The sequence below is a fragment of the Centroberyx affinis genome, unplaced genomic scaffold, assembly GCF_046629955.1.
Source record: "Centroberyx affinis isolate AG114_WGS23_722 - 3 ecotype Tasmania unplaced genomic scaffold, CSIRO-AGI_Caff_v1 ptg005961l_1, whole genome shotgun sequence".
In the NCBI taxonomy this organism is placed as follows: Eukaryota; Metazoa; Chordata; class Actinopteri; order Beryciformes; family Berycidae; genus Centroberyx; species Centroberyx affinis.
Window position 1 is genome coordinate 39,993 of NW_027283031.1, and position 22,508 is coordinate 62,500.

At 41.9% G+C, this 22,508-nt stretch overlaps 2 protein-coding genes across 3 annotated transcripts in view; both read left to right on the forward strand.

The window, feature by feature from the left end:
- The first annotated feature begins 221 nt into the window (after window positions 1-221).
- On the forward strand, window positions 222-10,548 carry LOC139668025 (protein-lysine 6-oxidase). 2 transcript variants are annotated; one of them, XM_071547501.1, is made up of 7 exons: window positions 222-800; window positions 3,899-4,007; window positions 4,532-4,663; window positions 5,795-5,951; window positions 6,972-7,067; window positions 7,618-7,733; window positions 8,846-10,548. In XM_071547501.1, the coding sequence occupies exons 1-7, from the start codon at window positions 278-280 to the stop codon at window positions 8,850-8,852; spliced, it is 1,140 nt and encodes a 379-aa protein (XP_071403602.1). In that variant the 5' UTR covers window positions 222-277; the 3' UTR covers window positions 8,853-10,548. The 2 variants fall into 2 exon arrangements, with proteins under 2 accessions (XP_071403602.1, XP_071403603.1); XM_071547502.1 differs by lacking the exon at window positions 8,846-10,548 and adding an exon at window positions 1,134-1,136 and having other exon boundaries at window positions 7,618-7,737.
- A 4,414-nt stretch (window positions 10,549-14,962) lies between these two features.
- The window catches only part of sncaip (synuclein, alpha interacting protein), an 18,827-nt gene continuing 11,281 nt past the window's right edge, over window positions 14,963-22,508 (forward strand). The window contains exons 1-4 of the mRNA XM_071547504.1: window positions 14,963-15,066; window positions 19,654-19,741; window positions 21,202-21,274; window positions 21,588-22,156. Of these exons, the coding sequence (XP_071403605.1) occupies window positions 19,685-19,741; window positions 21,202-21,274; window positions 21,588-22,156 (699 nt within the window). The 5' untranslated portion in view covers window positions 14,963-15,066; window positions 19,654-19,684. The remainder of the gene's footprint in view (window positions 15,067-19,653; window positions 19,742-21,201; window positions 21,275-21,587; window positions 22,157-22,508) is intronic.

Here is a 22,508-nt window from a genome sequence, read left to right on the forward strand (position 1 = left end):
GGATCTACTGGCTCCTCTGAAATGTGGTTTGCTTATCTTGGAAGCTGTTTAAATCTCAAACTCCTCCTCCTCCTTCACACTCTCTCTCTCTCTCTCTCTCTCTCTCTCTCTCTCTCTCTCTCTCTCTCTCTCTCTCTCCTCAGCAGCAGCAGTATGATCCAGCTGCTGCTCCATCAGTTGTGAGAAGCTCTTCTGATAGCAGCTGTGCGGTCGGGAGGAAGACTCTTTTTTGGGGTTTTTTTTGTAGATTATTTTCAACATATAATTTATTGATATCATGAAGGAACTGTCCCCGGACGCCCTGCTGCTATATCTGACCCAGCTGTGTTTCCTCTGTAGTTTTCTGGCCCGGGGTCGCGCTCAGGACGCGGACGCGCTGCGGCAGGGGTTGACATGGCAACATAACGGGCAGGTTTTCAGCATCCTGAGCCGCGGCTCTCAGTACCAGCCGTCCAACAGGAGGCAGACCGGGTCGGCTCGGCGGGATAACCCCGTCGTCGTCCTCAGCAACAGTAACGACACGGTGTCCGCCGCGTCCCGGGGCTCTCCGCGGGTCCCCGCCAGCAGCAGCGGTGCGCAATTACGCACGGCGCGCCAGCAGCGCCCGCACCGGCCGCCGGCAGAGAGTAACGGCGACTCTGCCCCGGTCCGACGGGAGGACATGATGGTCGGAGATGATCCGTACGACCCGTACAAGTCTTCTAACTACTATCCTTATTACAACTACTACAACTCGTACTACAGACCGCAGCCCAGGGCAAATCCGCGGCACGGATACGGCACCAGCTACCACCAACACGGTAGGAAAACACTCCGCGCATCTAGAGTTCGGTTTCTGATGGCCGTTTGATATTTCATCATGTTTGTGAAACTTTCTTCAGTTTTCCCTTAGTGTTCTGCAGTAATGTAAATTAAAAAGACGGTAAACTGTGACCTTCAGTTGGTCACCATAAGGCAAAAACTATACGCTACCAAAAAAACTACCAACAAAAATCAATTATATATTCAGAAAAGCATTAGAATACCCTATCACCATGTGACTGACATCAGTCTGATCCTATATCTACAATTTCATGTTATAGATATTTCTGTCAGCTGAAAAATTTGTGGAACTCTGTTCCACAAATCAAAAGGTGGTAAACTGAGTTCAGGTGGTTCACCCTCCAGCCTACATCCCTGCTGGGTTTGTAAGGAAAAGCATCAAGGCTTGGTGTTTAAATACCTTGATTTTTATTAATATGATTTCTCTTAGCTATTTCTTTAATTTAAAGGAAGAGGAATGCTTGAGTTTCTGAATGAAACACATCTGTATGTGTCTGTATGTGTATTTTTATGAATGGGAACTCAGGATTTCCAACTCTGTATGTTACTATTTCATTCTTGACTATTTTAAAAGGCAAACGACCATTTCACTGTCTATTTTTGATTTTCCATCTCAATTATTCCACTAGCAAATGAGATCATTGTGAAGGCATTACTGTAGCCTACAGCATAAAGCATTTCCAGTTTTTAATGCCTGGACCCTTTTCTAGTTGTTAGCATTCACAACTTTGAACTTATTCCAGTTTAAAGGGGGATTCCACTGAATTTCAGTTCAGTGTGTATTGGTGAATGTTCACTAAGCTAAAGTCTCCCATAACCAGAACAAGACTAGGTCAAAACCTAGTATATGGCTGGACCGTGTATGAGTGTGCCACGTGCCACGGCCGACCAGTGGTGTAACCATCTCCGCTGTAGACTGCTAATATACAGAATAATAGTCCATACATCCATACATCCATACTGATCTCCGTTCCAGCGTGTCCCGTCTCCTCTCTCCGCCGCTGTCCTCTCCACCGCGCCCACGGCCCGCATTGATCCTCCCGATCCGAGCCCCGGTCGCTCTGGTACCCATTGGTGCCGAAAACGCCGTTCACCAGACACTCGGTGACGCATCGGCGTCGGGAACCCCGCCGAAATCTCGGCCAGATCATAACCCGGATAAACCCTAACCGGGAACAAATCGGCGGCCAGCTATCGGCACCGGCCGGCACCGGCCGGCACCGTGGCGCCGGGAAACTCTGGGAAGCGTTGGCAGTAAACCCACGGGGTGATGAAACCTCCATGCTTGTTTGTGTCTCTCTCTCCGCCGACAGAACAGAGGGGCTTCAGGTGGACTGAGCTCACGCATATGCATCGAAATAAACGGCGATATGATATAATTGTATAGATTCTACTTTAGCTTCAGCTTACATGCATGATATTGGTCAGCCTGCTTACTGTGTGGGAGAAACGGGCTCCCGATCTCAGCGCAGAAACAAGATGGCGGAGAAAACAAAACTTACATTTCTGGCTCTGTGATCTTATGATGTGCCACGTGCCACGGCCGACCAATGGTGTAACTTGATCACTCAGTCAGTCAGTCACTCAGTCAGTGACAGACGTTCGCGTTTATAGGGCTGGCCCCGCTGTTGCGGTCTAGCCAAAAAGAAAGAGGAGTCACATTTGTTTTGGTCCCACCCCTTAGCCTGTGATGTCAGACTGATGGACAGCTACATGGAGAATTAATAGAGGCCTTATGGTTGTGTCACAAATCTCCTGTCAGTGACAACTGGTTCCATCATGGAGGTCTAATGGAGAACTGTGTGTTAGTTAATAAAGTGTAAATGTGTATCAAGCAGCTAGAAGCAGAGAACAGCTGAGTCAGCTTGTTGTGGTGTGGCTGTAGATCCATTCAGTAACGTTCTCAGTAAAAGTGAATAGTGTGATAAGGTGGATTTGTTTCCAAATGTAGGTTACTGTGACGCAGTAAACTGTCTTGTCTTTAGCCCTAGTCTCTACTCCAAAACATGAAGAGTTGTAGCTTGAGAAGAGTCAGCTAGCTAGCTAACTAGCCAGCAAACACACTGATGTTAATGTGAACATGCTAACGCTAGCTGCTACTAGCTACGTTAGCTAGTGTGCTAATCAGATGTGTTAACAACAAGACAGTGATGGTTAGCTGACCAGATACTATGGTTAGCTAGCTAACAAGCTGACAATATCTAAACACTAAACCAATCAGATGGATCAGCAGTGGTGATGTCATTGGGCAGCAGGGTGTTGTAGTGAATAGGGAGACAACCTTTCAACCCAGAGGACTGGGGTTGAAGTGTCTTTGAGCAAGACACTGAATCCCTAGCAGCTCCAGACCCTGACCTCTGACCTCTGACCTCCCTGTGGAGGGAGCTAAAGAAAAGACAGTTTCCCTGATCAATAAAGTAGCAGCACTAGCAGTAGCAGTAGCAGGGCAAGAGAAAACAGGAACTTCCTACATGAATCAATAAAGTATCACATGGTGCCTCAGTGGTCTGAGGTGTGAACCATGTAAGGGCAACATACTGGGTTTGAATCTGGTCCAGGATCTTTGTCACATGTCCTCCTCTCTCTTCCATCTTCCCTGTCTCTCCATACTGTGACTGCCCAATAAAGCAGAAATGCCAAAAAATAGTCTTACATAAAAATGAAGTCTCATGCATTTCCTCCTGCTTCTCCTCCCCCATCATCATCATCTGTACAATATCTGATTGTGTATATAATGTGTGTATAATGTATATAATGTGTAGTAACTCATGTATATAATGTAACCTGTTACACCCAACTCCATATTTATTCCAGCATCTTTGCACTCTGCACCATTGCACTATTGTCTAGGGTTGTTTATACATATATATATATATATATATATATATAGGTTTACCTCTGTTCATCTTGTTGTCCTGTTTTTAGCTATATATCTATTCTGTGTAAGTACATTGAGAGCAACGAAAAACCGGAGTCTTGTATGTGTACATACTTGGCCAATAAAGCTGTTTCTGATTCTGATTCTGATGTTATTATTACAGTTGTCTGAGTGTGTCGTGTGTTGTCCGAAGCGCAGGTCTGCCTGATCTGGTTCCTGATCCCTACTACATCCAGATCGCCACCTACATCCAGAGAGTCCCCATGTACAACCTGCGCTGTGCCGCTGAGGAGAACTGCCTCGCCAGGTGAGACCGCTCCGCTCACACTTTAGCTATGCAGACGTTTCCCAGAGGCAGGTCAGCTTTAATGGGCGGAGCCAAAGTGCCACCATGTTTCACAGTGCAAGTTAACTATCTGGCAAACATGAATGACAAAGAAGGAACTCTGGGGAAAATATAAATAAATGCCAAAAAGGCCATAATGTCCATAACAATAAATTCCTGCTGTTCTTTCTTTTTACTCTGCCCATTTATAGTTTTGTAACTTTAATATCTGTTCAATCAGAAATAGGTAGTTTTTCTTTTACAGATTTGTTTCTTGATTTTGGTTTTTAAATTTTAAATTCAATTCCAAGTAGTATTAAAAAGTCGTAAATTTAGCTGCTGATGACCCTGCTAATAGACATGCAAATGATTAACTACTAATTAGCTACTAATCCTCTCCTCTCCCCTCTCCTCTCCTCTCCTCTCCTCTCCTCTCCTCTCCTCTCCTCCTCTCCTCTCCTCTCCTCCTCTCCCCTCCTCTCCTCTCCTCCTCTCCTCCTCCTCAGTTCTGCTCGTTATGCTCAGGATTATGACACCAGGGTTTTGTTGCGGTTCCCTCAGCGGGTGAAGAACCAGGGAACGGCCGACTTCCTGCCCAGCAAACCTCGCTACGCCTGGGAATGGCACAGCTGCCACCAGTAGGTCACACTGAATACTGTACAGCAGCTAGCGTTAGCATGTTAGCATGTTCACATTAACATCAGTGTGTTTGCTGGCTAGTTAGCTAGCTAACAGTTTGTTCAGGTTAACTGAGCTGACTCTTCTCAAGCTACAACTCAGAGTGATTTGGAGTAATGTGTGTCTGTGAAGAGTGTGTCTAATGTGTCTGTGAATGTGTGTCTAATGTGTCTGTGCCGAAACACGTGAGCGTTTTTCTATTGTGATGTGAGCCAAATAAATAAGTGAAATGTTAGTATTTTGTCCTCCTTGACTTGGAAATTTGAGATGTGCTACCTTTTCATAGTTTTTGGAACATGCTCTGGATTTTGGGTTTAGCACTCCACTGAGAATCCCACTGTTGAAGCACAACTTCCTTTTCCAATTCTGTTTTGGAGTAATCTCAGAATTCTTTAGATTAAAGATTAAAGAAATTTGTGAGAAAAAACTCACTGCCTGTTTGTTTGTTGCTCCTCTTCATGGTCAGGCTGTCTGTGCTGTGGAGACTGAAGTCTTCCACCTGGCTGATCCTACCTTGCAAAGTGAAGCAATGTAGTTCCTTGCCAAAAATATTTAAAAAAAATATATATTTTTTTTTCTCGTAAATTTCTGACTTTAATCTCAGAAATTCTGAGTTTTTTTCTCACAAATTTCTGACTTTAATCTCAGAAATTCTGAGTTTTTTTCTCGCAAATTTCTGACTTTAATCTCTGAGTTTTTTCTCAGAATATTACCCCCCCAACTCAACTCAACTCAACTCAACTCAACTTTATTTATATAGCACCTTTCATACAAGCATGCAGCCCAAAGTGCTTCTCATAGGAAAATTACAACAATAAAACAATAAAATGTTAAAAAATCAATAAATAAGAGTCAATAAAATAAAGTAAAAATACAATAAAATAAACACCCGGGATAAAACTTAAGTAAAAACCAATGATTAGAACTTAAAAACTAAGGCTATAACATTACTCCAAATTAAAAGCCAGATTAAAAAGATAGGTTCCCCCAGCCGCCTACAGTGGCCCTAATGCTCACATGATGCATGTGTTAGGAACATGGCTGCTGGCTGTGTGACCTGAAGCCTCACTGACCTGTGCTGCTGTGCTCAGTCACTTCCACAGCATGGACCAGTTCAGTCTGTACGAGCTGCTGGACTCCAGCACCCAGAGCCGCGTGGCCGAGGGGCACAAGGCCAGCTTCTGCCTGGAGGACACGTCCTGCGACCCGGGATACTACCGCCGCTTCGCCTGCACCTCACACACACAGGTCCCACACACACACACACACACACACACACACAAACACATTCCACACACACATTAACAAGGTGGAAGGAAGGAGGAAAGGGAGAGAGGATGGAAGGAAGGAGGAAAGTGAGGAAGGAAGAAAGCAAAGACTGAAGGCAGGAAGGCAGCAGGAAAGGAAGGGAGGATTACGGAGCCCCTAAAGTCCCGAAAAGTGATATTTTTTTATCTTGTGCGCACAAGTTAATTATCTTGTGGGAACAAGTTAATTATCTTATGCGCACAAGATAAAAAAACATATCACCTTTCGGGACTTTAGGGGCTCCGTAGAGGATAGAGAGAAAGGAGGGATGAAGGGAAGGAAGAAAGCAAGGAAAGAAGGAAGAAAGAAATACAAAGAAACAGATAAAAGAGATTCACAAAGCCAAAATCAAAGCCACAAACACACTCACGCAAGTTTTGTAAGTTTAAGACCAAGATATTCCAAGACATAAGAGTGACTTTGATTACTTTATTGATTTCAAGATTCAAGATTCAAGAGATTTATTTGTCACATGCATGATTGTACATGTACAACAGCAGTAAAATGGGGTTGCAACAACTCCGACAACTGTGCAAATGGCGAACGTATTAACAGGATATCAATAATAATATATAATAATATAAAGCTATATACAGGGGAAAATGACAAGTATCATAAAAGCTATATGTACATAATAACATAGGATAGAAATAAAAAAAAAATAAAATAAAATAAAAATAGCAAGGAATAGATCAAATAAGTTGAAAGGTGGCCAGTTATAAACAATTTACAATTTACAATTATCAGTGTGTAAGCAGTGTGTAAGGTGCTGAGCTGCAAAAGAGTGCAGAGTGCAAAAAAGTACAGGATGTATGTTGTGTGGGGTTTTAAGCACATATGGACATATGATACGTATGATTATGATATGAAAGAAAAAATGAAATATACGCAGTGAGAAATAAACATATATCAATAAGAAATAAGAATGTATCTGTAACAGTGTGTCGGCTGTGTGCTCAGGGTCTGAGTCCAGGCTGCTATGACACCTACAACGCCGACATCGACTGCCAGTGGATCGACATCACCGACGTCTCTCCTGGGAGATACATCCTCAAGGTCTGTCCTGTCTGCATCACTCTGCTGCTGCTGATCTCTCTGAGTCCATGTGCAGCGAGGTCCGACATTAGAATGAGTTGAAACGCCTTGAATAGAGCAGTAGAGCTCAAATTCAGGACAGAACAGCCTCTGCTGTATATTTAAAGGAATAGTTCACCCAAAAATGAAAATTCAGTCATTATCTCCTCACACCCATGCCGATGGAAAGTCGGGTGAAGTTTCTTAGTCCACAAAACAGTCCTGGAGCTTCACAGCAAAACAGCACTGCAGCATTCTCCTGAACAACCGAAGTTGCTGGGGACTTGTCTTAAAACGTAAAAAAAACAACTGAAAAAAAAAACATAAAATGGCTCCATACAGCTCGTCCGGTGTAATCCAAGTCTCCGGAAGCCCCGAGATCCCAAGTTGACTTGAAAAGACGTCATTTACACCCTTTTTTTTTTTTAGCCGAAATCTTCACTGTAGCCGCTGAGCTCAAAGCCGCGTTCAGGTTAGCGTGCACCTCGTCTGAAGCGGGCGCATCATTTACTGTCTTCTGTTTTCCCTCCAGGTGACGGTGAACCCGGGAAACCAGGTTCCAGAGTCCAACTTCAACAACAACGTGGTTCGCTGTGACGTCCAGTACACCGGCACCGCCGCACACGTGTCCGGCTGCACCATGACCTCGTAAGAAATTCACCGCCTTCTTCTTCTGCACTGTTTAAAGTTTGGTTTTACTGCAGTTCTGAAGAGGTGAACTCAGGTTCCACAGTCAGGATGAGACGTTTGTCTGGGTGGAGATCAGCCAGCAGAGATTCTGTTATGATTGCATGAATTTAAATTTGTCCCGCTGAATAAATTAATTCAAAAATTCAATTTGTAAGGCCAGAGGTGAGACCAAGTCAACTTTGCTTGAGTCCCAAGTCAGTCTCAAGTCTTGAGGCAAAAGTCTCAAGTCAAGTCCCAAGTCTGAGTGTACATTACCAAGTCAAGTCCAAGTCAAGTCCAAGTTATTAATGTCAAGTCTCAAGTCTAAATGTAGAACAGTAAGTCAAGTCAGAACAAATCTTTCAATCTAAGTCATTTACACAAACACAAGATCTCAAGTCAAGACTTTCGAAACCTTTTCAAGTCATCAAAGTACAAGTCAGAGTCAAGTCCCAAGTCACCAGAACCCAAGTCAAGTCAAGTCTCAAGTCTTCTCTTAATGCATCGAGTCAAGTCTCAAGCAGATTGTGATTCGAGTCTGACTCGAGTCCATGTCATGTCCCCATAATCACATTCAGTTTCAAGTCATTGTGTTCAATTTCAAAGTGTGCCTTACAAATTCAATTTTTGAATTAATTTATTCATCAGATTCATTTCTTGAATTCAGCGGTTCAATGTGAGCACGACAAATTCAAATTCATGCAATTCAAATACAATCTCTGCTGCCACTGATCTCTCTCCACACTCTTCACTCAACTCTAACTTCAAACTTAAATTCAACTCTAAAATCATTGATGGGCGCATTCAAATTTTGTCACAGTTTACAGCACTTGAGAGAAAAATTTTAATAAATTCCATAAATCATTTATGTTCTTCACTGGACAGAATCTAAAATTAAGTAAAAGTGGTATTATTTATTATGAAAATTCAACGTTACCATTATGAATCCTGAATTTTGAATTTTCACCTCCCAAAACCCTCTTTAAGAAAGATCTGTATGTCAGAAAACTGAGTGGATTTCCAGCCTGGAGGTGATTGGACCAAACTCTGTTTCTACTGATGACTGATTGTTTGCTTCTCTGCTTTTCCAGCTACTGAGAAGAATTCTCCAACATGAGCTTGAAGACGAAGACCAGACGGAGGCTCCAGTGGAGTCGCTGTGATGGAAAGACAAACATCCGACCACCAACTCCTCTGCACCCATCTCATCTTCTCATTTCAGTCCGTTTCTCGGTGGTTTCAGCCTCAGGACGGTCAGATCCAACTCTCCAAATACATGAATTAATTCCTTTGTGTCTAAGTGCAGCTGAAACACTGAAGTGTCACATCTACAGCAGCTGTCCGACTGCCTGGTTCATTTCTGTACAGTTTAAAAATAGTTTTAACTAATTTGTGTCTTTTAACGGTATTTACAGACGGATGGAGGGATGAGGGAGAGAGGAGAGATCAAACACACATCATGAATAAATTAACGACAAATGAGCTACTGCCGTCTCAACCAGGCCCTTACAAAAAGTCACATGTGAAAACCCACATGTGAATTCAAAGCACATGTGCATGATGAATTTTGTGTGTGAAATCTCTCATTTCCCAAGTTAAAATGACATTTCCACCTGCGAATTGTCTCTTGCCATGTGAACTTCAGGTTTCACATGTGAAACACATGTCATATGTAATTGCAGGTGAAAATGTGAAAAAATGTTCATGTGGAAAATGCATTTTATTTTTCACATCTGACAAATCTGTAAAAATTGTCACATGCGCTGTCAGAATATGTGAAAAAAACAAGAAAATCACATAATAAAAACTAACATGTCCAAAAACACATGTGCTTTAAATTCACATGTGGGGTTTTCACATGACTTCTAATAAGTCTCATTCATTCACATTGTGTCTGCTGTGATTGATTTAAAGTTTTATCTTTGATGTTAATTTAAAGCTGTAAGGAAGTTTAGATGGAATTCCTGGAAGAGACATGCAACAGTTCCCGTTTTAAAGTTTTTTTCTTAAGTTTGTATTTCACTAACGTTGCTTTAATGTTCATTATTGGTGCTGTAGACTAGATTCTGGATTTCTGGTGCTGAAAGATTTTTCACTTGACGCCATTTTGTGTCCCCAAATGAATAAAACCAAACACTCACCAGGAGGACACCAAATGGCCACACACACACTAGAAAAATACTAGTTCTTAACTGGTTCTCTGTGTGGTTCCACAAAGAACCATCACCTCCTGAAGAACCACTTTATTTAGTGGATGGTTCTTTGGGATATTCAAATTCTTATTTGACCTATTGGATTGTGGGTGATGGCGTAACAACCATGCCCCTCCATAGTATATATTGTACAAGTGCCTATATGGCAAATTATATACAGTAGGCTATATTTATATAGCTTTAAAATATAAATATAGTATGTATGGCAATCGCCAAATAAGCCGATACAAAGGCAATTAAATAAAAACACAACACAATAAGAAGTGCAGAAATGGTTCTTTAGAGAACCTTGGTATGAAAGGCTCTTTGTGGAACCAGAACTAGTTCTTCTGTACCATCATCACTGCGAAGAACCATTTTGGGTTCCAGTTGGAACCTTTATTTTCCTGTGTGACAAGCTGACAGCTGGTGGAAACAGAGTATTAATGTAGAAGAACAGTCTTTATGGTCTAAGAGAACCGCTGTATAGAACGCTGAGTGTATCTGCTTGGAGGCTTGAACCCTTATAACCAGTCTGCTGCCTGCAGAGCTTGTATATAGGCTATAGCTCACATCATGTTATCAACCTGCATACTGCCAAATATCACATCAATAAAGTTTGCTTGAATGTGAACAGTCTCATTCTGTGACTCTGAGGAGCAGTTTGACTCAGAACAGGCTGCTGAAGAGAAGAAGTCAGAAATAAATTACTTTAAGGAAAATCCATCCTGAAGCAGCTATTGGTGAGATACTTCCTGGCTCCATCCAGTAGTTTGTTGTGTTTTTCTTCTTGGTGGATAACCGGCCAATCGTAGACGAGGTGACGTCACCTCCAGATGTTCCCAGCAGCTCCAGTGGAGTTTGATATGAGAAAATGTTTCAGGATGTAAAACCTCAGCGGTAAACGTCAGGTTTTGGTGTCAGTCCCTCAGAATCAAAGAGCGAGGGCTTCTTTCTAGAGCCGCCATTTTGCACCGAGAGACGTTCAACAATCATACAGGGAGAGATCCATCGTAGAAGAGGAGAGAGACCAGTTTCTCCACCCACAGGAGCAGGAGAGAGACCAGAATGCACTGCAGCAGAGAGACAGGCTGGGGTTTGAGGAAGGGGGCGTGGCCTCCATCATAGACACGTCCCAATGTTCATGAACTGGTTGGCTAACTATATTTCTACGCCGATACGCCCATCTTTGATTGAAAGCAACAAGTTTCCCCCCTTTTCTCTGGGGGTTGTTGGAAGGCATTCTGGGAAATGTAGTAAACCACTAACTGCAGTAGAAGTAGACAAGGCAGGTTGAGGGAGAGTGGGTTCACCAAGACAGTAAATGACAGTTCATGACTAATTAACTGCTGAATGTGTTGAACATCACAGTCTGACAGTGAGGAGGATCAGAGGAGTTTTCCTTTAAAGCTTCATTGAATCTCATGTTGCTGTTGTTGTTTCCAAAGAGTCAAAATCTGAAAATCTGCTCCTGCCAGTCTGGACAGAGAGAGAGACACAGAGCAGGACGTTTAACCAAGTCAAGTCTCAAGTCTTCAGGTCACAAGTCTCAAGTCAAGTCCAAGTCAAGTCCATGTCATTAATGTCAAGTCTCAAGTCCAAATGTAGAACAGCAAGTCAAGTCAGAACAAATCAAGAGTCCAGTATCAATTTAATATCTTAAAGAAAACTAAATATCTAGGACATTTCAATGCAATATGGTTTTAATAGGATAAAAACTTGGTAAGAGCATCATGCGTTTGATTTCTAGAATCAGTTTCAACTTCAATCAATTCAATCATTCCATACAAATTCAGAAAACAGAATTTAAATTCAGTCGTCTGCTGGAACAAATCTCATCACTTTCAATCTAAGTCATTTACACAAACACAAGATCTCAAGTCAAGACTTTAGAAACCTTTTCAAGTCATCAGAGTACAAGTCAGAGTCAAGTCCCAAGTCACCAGAACCCAAGTCAAGTCCAGTCTCAAGTCTTCTCTTCATGCATCAAGTCAAGTCTAAAGTAATTCAAACTATTCAAACTTGAGTCTGACTCTGAAAATAATAATGAGAGGAATAAGAAAGTGTGTTTGTCATTTCCAAACACATCTTCCCTCTCCTTTACTGATTTAATGGAACTGTGAAGGAAAACAGAGCTGACAGTTTGAGGTCGGGCCACTAGATGGCGCTGTTGAGCTGAACATGAAGTGATGGATTTAAAGCTCAGATCAGACTGACAGCCTGTCATTAAACTAAACTCACTGTGTTTATATCTGTTCAGCCTTCTAGCTGACACAGTGTGAGTTATGTAACATGATGTGTGAGATCCAGCTTCTGATTTAGAAATCTATTGTAGGCTATAGCGAATTTACTGTGTCTAATGTGTCAATCTTTAAATATCAATCAAAATATAATCAATCAAATCAAACAAATATCATATATGTGCTGATGAGAAATGTAAGATAAGGGGAAACGTTGTTATATAAATTGTAGATATCAAGCTGTGTGCAATCAACATAATAGCCTACTAATACTAATATTGATACTAATATGAATACTAATATTGATACTATAACCACTACTAATTATACTATTAATAATGACAATAAGAATAAACTTTATTTATACAGCACTTATCTAACTACTTCACCAGAATGAATTAATAAAAGAATAGGAAAATATATCAGAAGGAAATAAAAATAGGAAACACGTGCAAAATAAAGGTAGTTGACAATAAATACATGAAATAAAATAAACCATAATTATACTAATGTGTTTTCCTCCAGCTGAATGCGTGTTAAGACGAGGAAGGGATCAGGAAAGTAAAGCTCAGAGCGGCGGGTTTCTGCTGGTTTTATTCTCTGGATAACGGACCAGCCGAGCTGCAGCCACTTCCTGTCTGCGCGGCTGCCCGCTTCGAAGATCGTGTATCGAGAAGAGGGATCACTCGGTAGTTAAACACTTGGAACATCTTTCAGTCTGTGGGGATGGGCGTTACCTCTCTCTCACACACACACACACACACACACACACACACACACACACACACACACACACACACACACACACACACACACACACACACACACACTTGCACCTCGCCCTGCTGACTGATAGTTTTTGTCTTGTGTCTCCAGTCCTGTGAACTCTGCTCTGAAATACAAGAGGACCACAGCTAAAGGAATAGTTCACCCAAAAATGAAAATTCAGTCATTATCTACTCACCTTTATGCCAGTTGAACCAATCATTTACATAGTGTTAGAGTGAGCAGATGTTTGACAGTATAAGTCTGTGGACAGTGTTATAACTCACTTTCAGCAGACTTCCTCACTAGGAGTGTAAACAAGGAAGTGGAGGAGATTCATGATTGCTCACGTACAATGTTTTTTGTTTCATGTTTTTCGGCTGTAGTGAAGATTAGCTCTAAATAATGGGGCAATGGGGCAATAATGGCAATATCTGTCTTTTCCACTCACTGTGCGATCGTAGGCTTCACGAGACTTGGATTATGCTGTATGGGGTTTATTTTATTTTAATTTTCTGCTCTTTTCGGAGCTCTAAAGATCGGTCCCTAACAACTTCAGTTGTTTTGGAGAGCGCTGCTACGGAGTCATGCTGGAAAGCTCTGTGATTGTTTTATGCACTAACAAACTAAACCAGAGGTTCAACTGGCATGAGGGTGAGTAGATAATGACTGAATGAATTTTCATTTTTGGGTGAACTATTCCTTTAACCAGTGGTTCTCAACGTGGGGTCCGGGGACCACCAGGGGTCCTTGAGGGGGTTCCAGGGGGTCCCCAGCAAATTGATGAATTATTAAACTTCACCATTATTTCATTTACAAGTAACACAGTTAGAGAATGTAGAAGAATGACTGTTCTGATCATAGTTTCTCTGTTATCTCACAATACAGACAGTCATGGAATTCTGGACAAAATCATATCTGACAATAAAAATATTCTCAGATTTGGGTCAGAGAGACAAAATCTCATCAAATGGGGGTCTGTGGCTCTAATATGTGCAAAATTAGGGTCCTTGATATGAAAAAGGTTGAGAATCACTGCCTTTAACCTCATACTATATAAGGTTAAAAGTGACTACAGCCTCACTGTAGTCCAATGTGGGACCAACTGTGCAAGCACAGTGTCTCTGTCACCAACTGGCTCAGCAACCAGCAACCTGCTCAGCAACCAGCAACCTGCTCAGCCGTTGACACTTTTCATTCTCCATGTTCACATGCTTCCAGGTCAATATTATCAATATTATCGTTTATTGTGGGGCGCCCCAGTGGGTCACTGAGTAGAGTGTGTACCATAAGCCTCATTCCTTCCTGCAGCGACTCGGGTTTGAATCCGGCCCGCGGTCATTTGCTGCATGTCCTCCCCTCTCTCTCTCTCCCATACCTTCCTGTCTCTATCCAATAAAGCATAAAAATGCCTAAAATAAATCTTAAAAAAAATATATATATTGTTTATCGTCTTTCAGTGGAATCATATTGTGATGATATGAAGATATTTTAATATCATGACACACATTTCTGCTGTCTAAATTGGTGATGACAAGCAAATTTTACTTAAAAACTCTGATAAAATGAGGTAGGCTATGGTAGGAATATTATTTGAAAATTTCAGTTTTGTTTGACATCACACCTAACATTACCACTCGGTTCAATGAGATGAACATTCATTTGATTATTTAATGTGATTTTGCATACATGAACCATATCATGATATATACTGATATTGAGAAAAATCCTTATGATTATCATGATATTGATTTCAACCATATTGCCCAGCCCTAATTTATATAATTTTATTTTTTTTAATGAGAAAGACAGAAACAGAGAGACAGAAAATTAAATAGACTATTTAAAAATATAATAGAAATTAAAAGTAGAAGCAGAGCAGGCACTGGCCCGCCCTCCTTCGTCATGACGTTTGTGGTACCCAGAAACGGAGGCAGAGTGACACCTCTTCGCTTTCCCCGCTCTCTGCTCTGCCCATATGTCAAAGTCTTTGTGCTTTTCAAGACAGCGAGGCGACAGAAGGAAAAAAAACAGCTGGATCCAAGGATTGTAGCTAGCGGGTTCAGCTAGCCGCAGCTCATCAAGCAGCTAATTCTCCTCGACCCGCTGACTCCGGTAAGTCACCGCGGAGGAAAACTACACATTTTCCCCCAGAAACAACTCTTTGTGTCGGGCTGGCTCGCTGGAAGACGTTTTTTTACCTGAGCCATCTGTTCTGACCTCATTTTCCAACTGGCTGCCTTGCCAGTTAGCTTCCAGCTAGCTTCTCTGGATGCTGATTAGCCAGCTAGCTTAGCTAATTAGCCTGCTCCCGCTGTAGAACCAGGGATTTGCGGATTTTGGCTAAATTAGATAAACACACAAACACACCTTTACTCACTTCAGACACCTTTTATGTGTGAAATAGAGTTTGCCCTCTTTATAAACGAATGTAAATCTATAAGATGTGAAGTCATGGTATATATTGTGGTAAGTTGTATCAAACTGATGTAAATTGCATGAAAATGAAACTTCAATCGTCATTAATGTGTAAATGTAAGTTAGACATTTAATTGTATTTGGTTTACATTGGTGGTTCTTCTTTTGGTGCTTCCAGATAGTTTACCCATCTGTTCACTTCTAAATCACTATATATAATCAACCATTTACTATATATGGGTAATAATATGACATTATGTTGGCTGTGGCAGTAAGTTGGAGTCAGTCTGAATGTCACAGACACTGTGAGTCAGAGCTGGTAGAGCCACTGTCATCATTAAGGAGGATTACTGAATGTGTGTGTATGTTAAGTGATGTTTACTGTACAATTTGGCATTTTGTTATGTCTGTCTGTTCTGTAATATCTGATATGACCTGACAGCCTCCTTCACAGAACATAAGCGGCTTGCTGTTATTATATTTTTAACCAAACAGAAGAAGTCTTATTGATGCAGAATGTAAGTGACAAGTCAGAGCTTGGTGCCAATGTGTTGTTTTGGAAATATGGATAAAAAATGATGACCACTGACTCTGAAGCAGTGGACTGGACCTGGTCAACCTGCAGCACTGTCAGACTAACTAACACTAACTCACTGAATGCCTCAAACTGGCTTACAGTGGTAGTTATGCTATAGATTGTCAAGGTTGTGGCGAAACCTCTGGTTACAATAAAAATGATAATAATAAACTTTATTTAGGCTATATACCACCTTTCTTAACCAGAGTTTACAAGGTGCTTTACAGAATACAAAAAACAATACAGCTGTAAAACAAACATACAATAGAATACAATATAATAGTAAAAAGTAAAAGAGAAGCAAAGGAAACAACAACGGATGGATTAAAGTAAAGTAAAATAAAATGAATAAATAGTGCAAGAATCACAAAAAGGCTAGTCTAAAAAAAGTAGGTTTTTGAAAGAGACAGGCTGCTGATTCAGAAATGTGAATATTTCAATAATACGCATCAATAAGCCCTGAAGAAATTAACTGCAGCCTCTGAGATTTGGAAATTGCAGAAGTTCATATTGCGATTACCATTATTCAATTTTATTTTTTCCGATAAATTGTCCAGCTCTAACCCCCCGGTCACAAGCCAGATACTGGTAAATTGTGTCTGTGGCTGATAAGTCGGTCTGCTCATCATCAGGAGTCCTGTTCTGTTCTGTTCTGTTCTGTTGGACTAGTTTGGTGAAGTCCTGGCAGTGGCTGGTGAGTTTGGGATTTAAAAGCCACAGTTTCCTGGAGGCTAAAACTTGAGTCCCCTGTCCTGTTGGAGATTATGTAACGACGACTCATGAAATCTCCCACTCTGCTGTTTGATGCTCATTCTTTTTTTATGTGAGATTTTGTTTATTGGAACCAGCAGAGGACACAAACAGCCTGGTTCCATCTGCAGTACCAAACAAGGTAAACCGGCATGTTTTGGGCTCTGAGGCGGTCTGAGTGACCGCCCTTCATACAACTGAGATGTCACAGGTTCGATCCCGGTTAGTCAAAATATCCTGAAGCGAGACGCTGAAACCCAGCCTGCTCCAGGAAGCTGCTCCTGACCTTTGACCCCTCTGCTGAAATGAGAGGAGTGGAGTGTGGTGATTGAATTTCTGTTGAATTCCCCCCAAAATCCCCGTCCTCGTCTCCTGACTCTCCTCCAAAACATTTCTGTGATTGTTTTTCTATCTTGTTGCCTAGAAAGACTCTGATTGGTCAGCTGGTCTGCAGTCAGATAAACACAGCAGACTTTTGATTTTGATCCTTTCTATTTCTATTCTAGTTTCTACTTTCTATTCTTGATGCTGGGTTTGGGGCCAGGCTGTTGGAAAGTGACTGTTGTTATCAAGCCTACTAGACTACAGTGTTTCTCAAAGCTGTAATCATGTTTGGTTTGGTTTTTTTTTTGGACCATGTTAATTTTGGGGCTATTACCATACATTCCTGCCGAGTTTGACTTTTAGATGGAAAGTAAACACTTTGCAACTTTGTGAACCGTCGTAACGCTGAACGAAATCTTTCACAGCATCAGACTAGAAGTGAAAAAATGTGTTTAGTTTATTTGAACAGTAATAAAACATAGTGATGCTTTATTGATCTCCATATGTCAGTAACCCCCCCACCCCACTCCCCCACCCTGCTGAAGTGTCCTTGAGCAAAACACTGAATCCCCACCAGCTCCAGACCCGACCTCTGACCTCTGACCTCCCTGTGGAGAGGGCAAGAGAAAAGACAGTTTCCTAGGAGTAGGAGTAGTAGTAATAATAACAGTAGTATTAATACTAGTAACTGTAGTAATAGCCTAATAGCAGCAGTAGTAATAGCAATAGTATTAGTACTAGTTACTGAAGTAATAATAGTATTAGTTACTATAGTAGTAGTCACAGTAGCAGCAGCAGTAGTAATGAGAATAATAATAATATATGTATGTATATTAATTAAACTTTATTTATATAGCACTTTTCAAAAGCAATGTTACAAAGTTCTTGACAGAAAAGCAAAAACAGTCTAAGAAGAACCTTATGGACAATAAAGACTTAAAAAGACAGCATAGTAGAACTGTTAGAGAAAAAAGGCTTTTCTATAAAAGTATGTTTTTAAAAGAAGACACGGTCTAACCTGAGCTCCTCTGGCACACTGCTCCAGAGCAGCAGCAGTAGTAGAAGTAGAGCTGCAACGATTAATCGATTAATCGATTAGTTGTCAATTATTAAATTAATCGCCAACTATTTTGATAATCGATTAATCGGTTTGAGTAATTTTTTAAGAAAAATAAGTCAAAATTCTCTGATTCCAGCTTCTTAAATGTGAATATTTTCTGGTTTCTTTCCTCCTCTATGACAGTAAACTGAATATCTTTGGGTTGTGGACAAAACAAGACATTTGAGGACGTCATCTTGGGCTTTGGGAAACACTGATCCACATTTTTCACCATTTTCTGACATTTTATAGACCAAACAACTACTAATCGATTAATCGAGAAAATAATCGACAGAGAAAATAATCATTAGTTGCAGCCCTAAGTAGAAGTAATAATAATAGCAGTAGTATTAACAAAACTCACAGATGTCTGTTATTTCTTTAGTGAGTGACTGGTTCAGTGTTTTCTTGTCGGTGGGTTCTGGCTCTTTAAAGCCGGCGGCCCGCTGCGAGTCACGCTGCTCTCTGATTATTCCTGATTATCTGCTGTTTGTTGCCTTTGATCAGCAGAGCTTAAGCAGTTTGTGGAGTTGACAGTTTGGGCTTGAGACGGGTTTAACCTATTAACTGAGCGGAACAGGATTGGGTTTACTAACAACAAGCCTGAAGCATGAAGCCCACTTTACATTTGACTGTTGCTGGTCGGTGAGAGGAAAATCCTCCTAAAAATAGAGTTTCGATCTGTTTTTTCCAGAGTTTCCTCCTTATTCATTCAGCTTGGTGCGTCATCATAGGAAGAAAATTATCATAAATAAGTTTTCAACAATACTGTGCCCCATTTCCTGCAGGTAGTTCCTGTTGTGTCCCTGCTGATAATGCCACTATAGCAGTAATACCCAAAAGAGCTTTCTTCATCATATTTACGGGTAAAGCTGTGATACAGCTACATAGAAGGTACAAAAAACACCATCTGCATCACTGAAGGGCATTATGGCTTTTATACAACAGTCACCAAAGTGTTTTGACTGAAATGTTTTCTTACATAAGACTAAAAAACAGAATTAAACAAGAAAGTCACTAAAAAGCTCCCTGGTTAGCCTGGAGTTGGAATTGCAACCAATAAAGCCTGGTTAGCAGTGCATTATGGGAATCAGATTGCTCGCTTGAAGCTGTCCCATGTTGTGTATTTATTCATTCTGTTTTTCAGTCTTTTCTGTATTCATTTAGCTGCAGTTCCTCCCCTCAATAGCTGTAAATTGTCCCTACAATTAAAAATAAAAATGTAAATATAATGAAAATTCATCATTTGTTCTTATTGTGTAGGTCAGCCAAAACCAAAAACAGTTACAACTGCAATTACAGCAAAATTGTCCACACATCACAATATAGATATCCAAACCAGAGCCATTCCTAAACTGCAACACTTGGATGATGATGATGATGATAATGATGATAAGAATGTGCTAATTATAATGTGTCCTGTTATCTACAGGTGTTTGAGTCTTCTGGCTGGAGATGCAATGTAGATTATAATGTTAGAATAATAACAATAATAATAATAATAATAATAACATTAATAATATGTTCTCTGCAGGTGGTCTTGTGGCTGATGATGCTGTGTGAAGATGGAGGCTCCTGAATACCTGGACCTGGATGAGATCGACTTCTCTGATGATTCAGTGGTCAGTATGGCAAACAAGCTAACCCCTCCTACAACTACCAGATGACTGCATACAGCTACCTGACCGCTACCTACAACTACCTGACTGCTAGATACAACTACCTGACCACTACCTACAACTACCTGACCAGTAGATACAACTACCTGACCGCTACCTACAACTACCTGACCGCTACCTACAACTACCTGACCGCTACCTACAACTACCTGACCGCTACCTACAACTACCTGACCGCTACCTACAACTACCTGACCGCTACCTACAACTACCTGACCAGTAGATACAACTACCTGACCGCTACCTACAACTACCTGACCGCTAGATACAGCTACCTGACCACTAGGTACAACTACCTGACCAGTAGATACAACTACCTGACCGCTAGATAGAACTACCTGACCGCTACCTACAACTACCTGACCGCTAGATACAGCTACCTGACCACTAGGTACAACTACCTGACCAGTAGATACAACTACCTGACCGCTAGATAGAACTACCTGACCGCTACCTACAACTACCTGACCACTAGGTACAACTACCTGACCAGTAGATACAACTACCTGACCGCTAGATACAACTACCTGACCACTAGGTACAACTACCTGACCGCTAGATAGAACTACCTGACCGCTAGATAGAACTACCTGACCAGTAGATACAACTACCTGACCACTAGGTACAACTACCTGACCGCTAGATACAACTACCTGACCACTAGGTACAACTACCTGACCGCTAGATAGAACTACCTGACCGCTAGATACAACTACCTGACCAGTAGATACAACTACCTGACCACTAGGTACAACTACCTGACCGCTAGATACAACTACCTGACCACTAGGTACAACTACCTGACCGCTAGATACAACTACCTGACCGCTAGATACAACTACCTGACCGCTAGATACAACTACCTGACTGATACCTACAGTTACTTAACTGCTACCTGCAACTACCTAACCACTAAGTACAAAAACGTAATTGATTATACAGCAATGTAACCGCTACGTTCAACAGCTTAACTGCTTCCTACAGCTGCCTAACCCTATATACAATTAGTTAACAGCTACATAAAAGTACATAATGCACAGCTACCTAACCATTGCGTACAACAACCTAAACCTACCTGCAACTATCTAGCCGCTACAAACAACCACCTATCTGCTACAACTGCCTAACCTCTTATACACCTGCCTAACTGCTCTGCACAATAACCTAGCTTCTACAAACAGCTACTTAGAATGACCTAACTGCTACTTACAACTAAGTAACTGCTTCATGTAACAATCTTAAGACTACCTACAACAACCTAAACACTCTCTCTCTCTCTCTCTCTCTCTCTCTCTCTCTCTCTCACTCACTCACTCACTCACTCACTCACTCACTCACTCACTCACTCACTCACTCACTCACTCACTCACTCACTCTCTCTCTTTTTGTCTCTCATCCCACAGTATTCTGTCACGTCCCTGAAGAGCATCCCAGAGCTTTCCAGGAGGAGCGATGGCCAGGGAGAGGAGAGACCAGGTACTGTTCACCCTGACGCTGCTCACATCCTCCTCCTGCTACTGAAGCTACGCTCAACTAAAACAAGGCCTCGCTGAATCTTTTTGAGTGTAGATGCTCTTAATGTAATTTGTAAAAACTGAAACTAAACAAAATCAATGCCCAGCTGAATCTCCTCTACTATTTATACTGTTTTATTTAATTATTTAGCAGAATAGAAGTCAAACAAAACAATGCTCTGTTTAAGTGTCTGTTTTGTTAATGTTTTTCAGTTAGAAACTAAACTAAATTAACTAAACTCAGATAATCAGTCACATCCCTCCTCCTCCCCCAGCTCCAGCCATCAACTGGAGTCGCGGTGTTTCCTCCCACAGCGGAGGGGGGATCAAACCCACGGGGCTCGCCGAGGTCCACAGCAAGTTCCGGCCGGTGAAGAGGGTCTCTCCTCTCAAACACCAACCGGAGACCACCGACTCGGAGTCAGATGGCAAAGCCCAGGGTCCGGGTCCGGGTCCGGGGCAGGGCCTGGGGGAGCCGGGGGAGGGCAGCAAGGACGACCCCGGCTCCGACAAACCCGCCCAGGCCTCCTCCTCCTCCTCCTCCGACGGGCCGGGGGGGAAGGCGAAGGGCCTGGGCGGAGGCGGCGGCGGGGGTAACAACCCCCAGGCTCTGTTCGGGGAGCTGGAGCACTACGATCTGGACATGGACGAGATCCTGGATGTGCCTTATATCAAGTCGAGCCAGCAGATGTCCACGCTGCCTCGCGTCCCCCACGACAAGCGCTCGGTGACGGGGAGCAACCTGGGGGGCGGGACCCTGGAGAGGCCCCGGGGAGGCGGGCTGAAGAGCTCGGCTTTACCCCACAACGAGCCCCTGAGCCTGGGCAGCAGCTCACAGACACAGGTAGGCTCACCTGCTTCTCACCAACCTCAACCCAGTTTGGTTTGGTTTAGGGCTGCAACTAACGAGTATTTTCATTGTCGATTAATCTGTTGATTATTTTCTCAATTAATCGATTAGTTGTTTGGTCTATAAAATGTCAGAAAATGGTGAAAAATGTGGATCAGTGTTTCCCAAAGCCCAAGATGACGTCCTCAAATGTCTTGTTTTGTCCACAACCCAAAGATATTCAGTTTACTGTCATAGAGGAGGAAAGAAACCAGAAAATATTCACATTTAAGAAGCTGGAATCAGAGAATTTTTACGTATTTTTCTTAAAAAATTACTCAAACCGATTAATCGATTATCAAAATAG

Excerpts from the sequence above, each read along its gene's own strand:
- LOC139668025 (XM_071547501.1), top strand. The coding sequence starts at position 278 with ATGAAGGAACTGTCCCCGGACGCCCTGCTGCTATATCTGACCCAGCTG. Across the intron at positions 4,664-5,794 it reads GAATGGCACAGCTGCCACCA|TCACTTCCACAGCATGGACC; the intron begins GTAGGTCACACT and ends TGCTGTGCTCAG. Across the intron at positions 7,068-7,617 it reads CTGGGAGATACATCCTCAAG|GTGACGGTGAACCCGGGAAA; the intron begins GTCTGTCCTGTC and ends TTTTCCCTCCAG.